The 10,650-nt window shown below is 43.6% G+C and overlaps 1 protein-coding gene across 1 annotated transcript; it reads right to left on the reverse strand.

Moving 5' to 3' along the window:
* Positions 1-4,110: 4,110 nt before the first annotated feature.
* On the reverse strand, positions 4,111-4,584 carry LOC103308481. Its single transcript, XM_008181907.1, has one exon. It carries the CDS (start codon positions 4,582-4,584, stop codon positions 4,111-4,113), a length of 474 nt encoding a protein of 157 aa, XP_008180129.1.
* Positions 4,585-10,650: the final 6,066 nt, after the last annotated feature.

Raw genomic sequence — 10,650 nt, forward strand, 5'->3', positions numbered from 1 at the left:
ATAAGAAATAACCCCTTTTGAGCTACAAATTTCAAAATGATACCAACATTTTCCAAATAAATTGCAAACATTTGCAAATCGGTTTTCATAATTTGCAAATAATTTCCCTGTCCGGTATAAAAAAATATAAGACAGGGGGGCCAACTTCACGCAGCCCCTCGAGCTACGAATTTCAAAATGATACCAATATTTTCCAAATAAATTGCAAACAATTTCCTTTTATTTACTTTATATATTTTGTAGGAGCAAAATATGAGTTATGCAATTTTAAGATTGTTTGATAAAAAATTTATATTTAATAAAAATAAATTTGAAACTTTATATTTATAAATACAAATGCATTTTTAAAAATTTAAATGTGTGTAAATAGTATAATAATATACTTTCAAGTAAGTTTCCACCCAAATTTTTAAATTATAAAAGAAAATCTAAAATCGTGATTCTAGCATTAGGTTAAAATATTTTTGGTTTACCGGTATCACCGTCGGTCTACACGAATTGCAATATTTGTCGAGAGACGTTACTAGTCGATCAAAAATTGCCAAATATCGATGCTAGCGGGACTATGTAGGCTGCATAGACAGCCTGCATTATGGTATTTTTGGTTATAGTTACCTAGTATATTATAAAAAGTTGTGATAATTGTTATTTTTATAAATTTTATAGGTTACATGAGACATTTTTGAATAAAAAAGTTCGCCAAAAATAAACTTTTTGATTTGCCAACTTCAAAAATAGATTTGTTATAATTTACTAACTACTTTCTAACTACCGGTGCTTGTTCTATAACGATCGGACAATGCGGGTTGGTTGGTAACCTAAAATTTGAACACCTAAAAAAAATGTATATACAACTTCTCCTATAATGATTTTTTGTAACTTCTGCAACAATTTTTCCTAATATTTGCTAACTAATTACTAACTTTTGGTATTGGTTTGGATCGTATGACATAAAGTGCGTGGGTCACGTTCATGGACGTATAAATTATGCTTTTCAAATCTCCGAATTTTATTCATTTTAAATCTACTTTAATAAATTATCTAAGTTATAAATCGTTGTTCATGATTCTCGTCATTCTTGTCACAAAAAAAAATTTCGAATTTCAGTGTTTCAATCCTTTGTGGACTTATCTCATTTTGTTGCTGCAGTAATATTGCTTAAGCCTGGAGTCATGCCAATAGAGTTGGTTAAAATTAAATTTAAAAAAAAATTGTTTTAAATAAATGTTGATTGTTATTACTTTTATTTATATCTGGTAACATAAACGCATAATATAAATTTAAAATAAATGTAATTTACCCTTTACATTTTTTGTTTCTATCATTAAAAAAAAAAAATAAGCATCTTTTGTTACTGTAGCAGTTGGCCTTTTCTACCTATATACATAATTTTTTTTTTACTCTTTCACATATAAAATTATATGTGGTCTTATTTTTGTTGAACATGGAGAACTTTTTATTTTTTTTGCCAAATCATTATGCACTTCCCATCTATTTATACGGTGTACGTACGCTACATAATGGTCATGTCCAAACGATACTGCTCCGGATAATAATAAATATATCTCTAAAAAAAAATAATTGCAGTCTTAGTTTAAAGCTTAAAAATAGAGAACTTTAGTTAGTTGAAATTACCATCAGTTATAATTAAACTATACAAATTCATAAATAACATACTTCATTATAATAGTCTACGAATGATATGCTTGATCCATCTTTCTGGCGAAATGTTGATTAGATACTCAAATTTTCGTCTACATCATCTATTTTGTACATCATGTTATTATATTTCGTAAGAACTGTGCTTCGTAGTACAGCCATTTTAAATTTTACCTAAAACAGAATATTATATTATATCTCAGTGGCGGATCCAAGGCTTAATTTTGGTTGGGGGGGGGGGGTCGTTTCACCTAGTTTCACCCATCCTAGACCACAACCAAGTATTCATCCTGCGAAGAGTGGAAAAGCTTCTTTCAGCCGATGCTACTCCAACAGGCATTGTAGATAATATTTGTAAGAACAATTTGATCTTTGGAAAAACTTCAGCATTACAAGAATAAAAGGCTTCTATTGCATTATCAGGAAATTTTTCAATTCCTTCTTCAGCAATTATTTTCCATTTTTGGCACCAGATTTCTAATTAACCTAAAATAAAAATTATATTTATTACACTTTTAAAAAATTTATATCAATGTAAAACTAGGATATACAATTTATATTTTGGTACCTAAAATAGTTTTGCCATGTAGTATAGGTATTTGGTTCAATCGAAGAAAATATCTTTGATACATTAGATACACTATCTTGATATTCTGAGGTACAGTACATTTTTTGTTGCAAAAAAGTTGTTGGTATAAATAAACTTAAATCATAAGCTTCCATACTTGGTAATGTAAAGTGTCTTTTAAGATATTCAATTATTGAATCCAACAATGGAATAAACATGCTTATACGATAATATTCATCAATGCTCTGAGAATTATAATTGACTCTGTGTGTTTGTTTTTTATTGATTCTTGGTTTAAATCAATATCTAATCCAGATGCCAATTGTTGTACTTCTGAATACAATTTAGCAAACTCAGAAATACAATTTGTGAGGTTTTGGGGCTTTTTAGTTCCTCAAAAACTACCCATGACGAAAGGGGGACCCGAGGGCCAAGTCGGTGGAACTCACAGGTTTTGATACACGCATCAACAAATGAATATTGAAGATTTATGTTGGGATAAAGAGAATGATATAAATTAATAAATACATAAAATAATGGGTTGAGGGTAATCATGTGGGTGTATTTTACACGGTTATACAATAAATATTTATACTTTGGCAAGTTACAAATTAACAATATAATAATTTAGACACATGGCAATGTCAAAAACAATATAATAGGAATAATTTAGGACGTAGCTAGTCGCAAGACATTATTCTTTAAAGATAATAATAATAACAATAATGTTCTCGGCCTACGGGAGGCGACACACCACATAACTCGTGGGTGTCCACACAGGGTAACCGGATTGTGCTACGCATCTTTTGTTTGTTACGTCAGGTATCAATAATGAAACTGCCAAGGTGGCATAAGGCTTGCGACAGAGCATTTGAAGGAAAAAATACAGGAAAATTGCATCTTGTGACGCCTTTTTTTTTTTTTTTTTTTCTTCCGAATAAATCACTACATGGGAGCCGAACTGTTTTCACATTGCTTAGCTCCCATGCAGCATCGTTTATTTAATAAAAAATGTACACAAATTTGTTTGAGCTCGCATGAGTCGTGCATTTATAGAACCCCCGACCCACGATGCCCCACAGTTTTTTTTTTTTTTTTTTCAACGGTCCCAGGAGCATAGCCAGGTCGTGCCCAAGCTATGCTCCCACATTAAAATGAGTCGCTAACGCAGAGAAAAAGTCCTCTTCTCGGACCAGCGGTAGCCCGCCATCCTGGAATACTCGTGCTGTTGTGCTCCTCTTCACGAACCGGTCGGAGCCCGTCGCTCTCGATTCCCGTACTGAGCTTCATCCATTAGCCGCATTGTCAGCGGCTTGCCGGGCTCTCTCCTTGGTCTCCTTTAGCGTTAGGATGTCTTCCACCATTTTGTAGAAGAGTCTAAAAGTCTCTTCCACTTCGTTTAATGCGGTAGCCTTCTCATGCTGATCTAGCGGGAGGTCTTCGAAGGCCGGGCCACATAGGATGTCGGGTATATCTGTCACGGCTGGGGGTCGACCCAAGCGTTCATGAAGCTCAGCACTGCAGCCTTCCCAATTGATGCAGTGGAAGATGGTGTGCTCCACACTGTCCGAGCCGCATGGGCAGTGCATGCAGTGAGGGCTAGAGGCCCTTTCCATGCGGTGAAGGTACCACTGAAAACACCCGTGCCCAGATAAGGCCTGTGTCATGTGGTAGGTCCAGGGTACCCTAGGAGTCGTCTTATTCACCCATCTGGTGATGCTCGGTATGATTCGGCGGGTCCATGAGGCCTTTAAGGTGACTTCCCATTTACTTTGCCATTTCTCAATTGTGATCCTCCTTTCCTCTTTTTTGATCTTGCTTCTGGTGGGGGGAGAGTCCCCAGGTAGGGGAACTTCCAGCGCCCTAGCCTTTATCCTGGCCCTCTATGCGGCTATCAGGTCTACTGGCGGTATGTCTGATAGCACGAAAGCGGCTTCGTCAGAGACAGTCCTGTAGGCCCTTATGGTTCTCAGGGCTGCCACTCTCTGAGGTCTCCTTGAGATAGTTCTTACCTTGGCCGTTGAGCTTGTGGCTTCCGACCAGACTGGGGCATCGTAAAGCAGCTGGCTCTCCACTACTGATACTAGAAGTCGCCTCTTCCACTGGCAGGGTCCCCTGATATTCGGCATTATCCTTGATAGGGCTACCGCCGACGTGGACGCCTTCCTTGCTACCGTCTCAGCGTGTTTTACGAAGGAAAGGCGCGAGTCGAGTATTACGCCTAAGTACCTTAAGTGCTTGTTTAGCTGGATAGGAATGCCGCCTATGCTGAGCTGGGGAGGGTTGTATGCCCACTTCTTTGTTAGCATGACTGCCTCCGTCTTGTGGTGAGCTAACTGGAGTCCCCGGGTAGTCATCTAGTCGTTGATTTTCTCCAGGACAGGATTTACCAGGTTTTCCAGAAGTTCGCTCCTTTTGGCGACTCCAACAACAGCAAGATCGTCCGCGAAGCCGAACTGCTGAACACCCTCGGGAACTTCCATGTCAAGCAGGTAGTCGTATGCCACATTCCACAGAGTTGGTCCAAGAACCGAGCCCTGGGAGACCCCACAGATCACGTTCTTAGAGGTCATTTGCCCGCCTAAGATCAACTCCCTATCTGACAGCCATGACCGGATCATGAGCACTAGGTACCCAGGAGTGTCTTTTTCCCTAAGTGCTTCATCTATCACAGGCCACCGCAAGGAGTTAAACGCGTTCTTGACGTCAATAGTGACCAAGACGCAAAGTTACTTTTGTCTCCAATTTCCCTGAGACGCGTGTGCTGCCAAATCTGTGACTACCTCTACCGCCGTCTCCGTTGAAATGCCTTTCCGAAAGCCGAACTGGTTTGGAGCCCGTCCTGACCGGCTGGAATCAAGGTGGGAGTCCAGCCTCTGGAGGATGAGTCTCTCCAGTAGCTTACCCGGAGTGTCAAGAAGGCAAATAGGGCGAAAGCTAGAGGGGTTTCTACCGGTTTGCCTAGACCCTTGTTTAATAGAACCAGTTTGGCCTTCTTCCAGCTGGGGGGAAAGTGAGCTCAGTGAGGCACTTGTTGTATATGCTCAGAGTGGCTCTAGGTTGTGCAAGAGCTATCCTCTTTAGTATCTCGTTTGGGATACCTGAAGGACCTCCCGCCTTTCCTGAAGACATCTTCTTGGTGGCATTGTTCAGTTCATCTACTGTGAATTCGGGGGCTGCCGGGTCAGGAGCTTGCTCGTCTACATCGGGATCTAAGTTATTAAGGATGTTTCTAGTCACTGACAATGGTATTGTGCCCCAGTTAGTGGCTGGAGCTGCGGGGAATAAGTGGTCGGCGATCGCCTGCTCTCGCCCCTTGGAGGCGAGCCTGGTGATCCCGTCTCCAAATTTCTTCATGAAGAGCTTGCAGGCTGTCCCCCGGGGATTTGTATCTATCTGTGAGCAGAGGTCCCTCCATCCTAGCTCTTTGGAATTTCTTATCTCCCTTCTAAGGTCCTTCCTTGCCGCTGCAAAGTTTGTCTTGGCCTCCACGGATCCCTCCCGTCCATGCCTTCTGAGGCAGGACTAATAGACCCTGCGTAGAGACAGAGCAGTTGATCTTAGATCTGCGATACGGTCCGACCACTAATACATGGGCCTCCTGCCTCTAGGGCAGCGGGTCTTGAGTGGCATTGAGGCACTGCAGGCACTCGTAATATAGCTGTCAAGAGTCTCGGCAGCCGAGACTGCGGCGTTTACTCCGACGATGTTCCTCTTCAGGGTGAGGGGGGTTGAGGCGATGTGTTGATTAAAGGTGTCGAGGTCAAGCTTTTTGAGGGCCCAGCCCGGATGAGAGTCGTTTGACATGCCCACGCTTGGCCATCCTGGGTGAGGGTCAGCGGGCGTGAGGTCAATCGAGTAGACCACGTAGGCATGATCGCTTAGATTAAAGTCGTCCAGGACGGCCCACCCATCTATCTCGACTCCTTTGGAAAAGGTGACGTCGATGATGGACGTGGCTTCCCCTCTGGCGAAGGTAGGGGTGTCCCCGACGTTAGCGAGGATGAGGTCCATACTTGCTGCCAAGTCCGAGAGCATTTCTTCTCTCGGATTGTTAGTCCGAGACCCCCATTCGACGTTCCAGGCGTTGAAGTCACCCGCCACAATGAGTCAGTTGTCTCCTGCAGCGCGGGTGGCCTGCTCAAGGTCCGTAAGAAAGTCCTCGAACTCAGACAAGGTGGTGCCAGGTCTCCAGTAGCAACTAAATATGGTCAAGTCCCTGAGTCTTATCCAAGCGAAACCATTTCCAGAGCCAGTGTCATTGTGGAAGAATCCAGTGTCAGAGGTGGTGCTGACTGAAGCCTTGCGATCGAGACTAAAAATTATCATGCCTCCACCGTCTCCCCTTGCGTAGGGCTCACTCATGATGAGAACATCGATGTTCCTCTGGGCGGCCGTTTGGTCCAGGAGCTGTTGGGCGGCCCAGCACCCATTCAGATTGACTTGCAGGAGGTTAATCATTGCGGCGGTTGTTTGAGCGCCAGGACTCAGCTGCGCGCTTGGCGCCGCAGGCAGCGGACCCAGGTCTGTGAGGACCCAGCTTCAGTCCAGCGCGGTCACAGGCAACGCATTTGTCGGAAGGGCACTCCTTATCCTTGTGGGACTTGTCCCCGCATTTGCGGCAGGAGTCACTCATATCAGGGCCGGAGCATCTGCCCTGAGAATGCCCGAAGCCATGGCACTTGAAGCACCTGATGGCTTCTGGGCGGCGGATCCTGAAGCGGCAGTTCGTCCAGCCTACCCTGACACGACTAACTTCCGTGGGTTTCACCGATCTGGGTACTCTGATCTTCGCAACTTGCTGACCATTTGTGAGTCTCCACATGGAGGTGACAGAGATATCGTCGCAAGCGGAAGCTACTTTGGCGTCTCCTTTGCTCGCTTCAAGGATGGTTTTTTTAACCGAGGCCAGAACTGCGTCGGCAGTTAAAGTGGGTTCCAGGTCAATGACCTCCATGTCTACACTTGCTCCAGACTGAGTCACAGAGGCTTGGACACCGGCGACTTTGTCGGTCAGAGCCTTAAGGAAGGGAGCCGCAGCTTCCCTGGACTTAATGCTCTTGCCCAGATCTACCACTACATCACCCCCTCTGGTCTTGCAGATCCCATTGATGGTTGCCCCGTAGTCGTCAGGGTTGACGCCCGACTGCTGCAGGGACCTGACTGTGTCCTCATAGGTGGCGCCCGCCGGGACTTTCACTATGAGAGCTGTGCTCTGGAGCGGGGGAAGTTTCCTCGGTGTGGGGTTCGATGTAGGGAGTGAGGGAAAAGCCTCTTTGGTGCCTTTGTTCGTTGCTTTCCTCCCTACTACTTCAGACCACTGCCCTTCTGCCGCGGTCTTGGGAGCCGAGGTGCTGGCGGCAGTGGTGGGGGAGGGTCCTGGGAGGGGGCTTTTGTGGTTCCTCCTCCTCTTTTTTTTTCCTTTAAGGGCAGCATCGGGGTCTGCCTCCATTTCAGAAACGTTTTCACGGTGTTGACAGCACGTAGGGCAGGACGTGGGCTGGCCCCCAGCTGCGTCTCCGATGGCTTTGGGGCTGTTAGGCCTGCTGACTTGAGTGGCTGTGCTGATGGATGGAGCAGCAGCAACACCTGAGCTTGGGTAGGACGGTGACATGGCCTGTAGGGTTGTAGCCATGTAGTGCAGAATCTTGTTGAGATACTTGGTTGCTGGGTCCTCATCCCCGAGAAGGGTAGTAAGGTCCCTGAGTTTCGCCGAGATGGTATTGTGAATCTCCGTTGGGTCGGGGGTGTCGGGGGCGACCAGATCGGTTATCTCGAATTGGTCGTCAGGCACTCCGTTGGACCTTTTCCTAGTAGGTTCTTCCACTATTGGTTGGGTGGGGGGGGGGAGATCAGATGGAACTCTCCTAGCGTGTCTATGAAGTAGCGTCTACCTTCGGGGCCGTCCAGCGGGTGCCCAAGAGGCTAAAGTTTGCCATCTTTAGCTTTGACCCACGGTATTTCCATCGACTTGGTAGCGACCGGAGGGGTCGGCCCAGGAGCGGGGGTTTTTTTACTGCCTCCACCCATATCGTTGTGATAATGTGCGGGAGCGAGCGGTGCGTTGGTTGGCTTCCCCGTGTGCAGCTGAGGGATGTCGCGGTTTTGAGTGAGAGTGAGTGGCTGGGCTGACATTTATATGTTTTTTAAGTTATTTACTCACCCATTGCTGAGCGTGAGGAGAGCGAGAGACCCAGGGAGGTCGTCTTGAAGACGAGGTGCTTTGTGTTCCTAGATTTTTCCTGTCGCGGTGGAATCGAGATATATATGCTTCGAAGTAACAAAAATTTAATTTAATTTACTTTTTCGAAGTTCCTGAGTTTTTGTCCAATCCGGTGGGGACCACCACCAATCGATTCCTATGGACAACACGAATTCAAAAAGCCTATGACCTAAGCCGTAGTGTCAGCCGAAGTCGAGTTATCGCCAAAAAAAATAAATCAGAAGTGGTGTCGGGCGGCCTAGAGGTAGCCCGGCGGCAGTGTAAAAAACAAACGGCGGCCATGTAAACAAACCGGTTGTGTACACGGGCGTGGCGCGCGTCGCCGTCGCTTAATTACTAAAACTTAAATATTCAGAACTACGCCCAGGTTGAGCCGATATCGGCGCGGGATGCTCCAAAATGACCACGAGAGCCGTAGGAATCTCTTGGCCAAACCGCACTAAAAACGAACAACCCTTCACTTAGCACTGAGGGAAAAACAGCGGAGTGACACAAAATACGTGTTCCCGGTGTGGCATATATAACGTGACTGACATATATAACGCGACTGACATATATAACGCGACTCATCTTGTGACGCCTATAAGTTGTGCTTACACGGGGGGGGGGGGGGGGACAGAGGGGGAAGAATTTATACGTTACAAGACATTGTGATTGACGGTCGATTGGTGGTTGAGATGCGGCTATGATCCGACGATATGGGTAGGCTGGCGAAGTGCCGCCGGCACGGCCCACCTGGTCGTCGGAGCATCAACCCCATGGCGGAGCAGGAAAACAGTGTCCGGAATGGCATGGCCACCACGGCCCGATGGCGTTGTTTAGCCCATCATGCAGTTGATCAGTCTCGGTTGAAGAAAAAAAATCACTGGGCGATGTTGAAAATTAAATGAAGTTGCCACGTGCTGGCGGTGTTTGGTAAAATGCCAAAGTCCGGGAGACGTGAAATTCGCATATGTCTGCCAAAGTCAGCGGTCATGGAAAATATAATAAGTAGTCGGCGGCTGCAACGTCTCGTTGCTCAAACGCCGGTAGATGATGATCTCTTTTGTAGAGTGGGAACAATCCAGTGTCGACGGGTGCGGGGATTAAAAATAATTGTTTGGGGTCAGAAAGCACTGTGTGCGGTACCGGTTTTGACAACGACGACGGTGACAGCAAAAGTCGCCAGCGGCTGCGGGTCGAAAGTGCAAACACTAGTTGGGGGAGGGAGAACATATTGTATAATATTGCTGCTGTTATTGATAAGTCTTTTTGCGCGGGACATGTTAATAATAGTATAATTATAATTTAGAAATTATTTATTAGAGGGCCAAAATTCCGTGACGTTACCAATTAATTCTATTAGTCTGTAGTACAGTTATATTGCACTGAACTATTTCAGGAGCATTTTATAAATCAATAGTTGATGACTGTAAAATTTTAATTAATGGCAAGGTATGCTCCTCTAACACATAACTCAAACAAGTCAATGCAAAAATAAAATCTGTATCACATATTGATAGAACAAAACTTTTAGCTTTAGATATTGTCATACTTAATTCCTTCCATTAAGTAATTTCAGTAAGTACAATAACCAGCCGTGGAAGTATTTTTTAAAATTGTATTATACCATCATGAAGTTCAACCCATCTTGTCTGACAAAGGCATTAGTTTATGACCAATTGTAAAAACGAATAACTGCAGATACATGAAAATTTTACTGAATGTTTATATTAGCATTTCCTATACACCATACAATTTTGAAAATATTTTGACTCTTTTTGAGCTGTTTACGGACATTTTCAGTTTTAAATTTTTTTAGTTTTTTTTTCTATAAATATCAATTAAGTTTTATCTGTTGGGCCAAAAAGTGTATACATTTAATACAAAGCTCCTGATATATTGTTACAATAGCAGTTGAAAAATATTAAAAATATATAGGCACAATTTTTTTTTATAAGCATTTAAAGATCGAATTTTGAAAAAATTTATCAAATTTAAGATTCTATAATTATTTTGTAGTTAAAAATTTATAAAATGTTCAATTTTTGTATCTAAGAATTGAAAATTTAAAACAAGATTCCACGTAAGTAATTAATTCTGTTACCAAAAAATCTAAAAAATACATTTACACAGTTTATTTTTATAGTCATTTTAAGTACAAATTTGGGACGAAATTACATATTAAAAACCTAGGATAACTATTTTAGTTATTTTGTTG

Source organism: Acyrthosiphon pisum, chromosome X (assembly GCF_005508785.2).
Source record: "Acyrthosiphon pisum isolate AL4f chromosome X, pea_aphid_22Mar2018_4r6ur, whole genome shotgun sequence".
NCBI lineage: Eukaryota > Metazoa > Arthropoda > Insecta > Hemiptera > Aphididae > Acyrthosiphon > Acyrthosiphon pisum.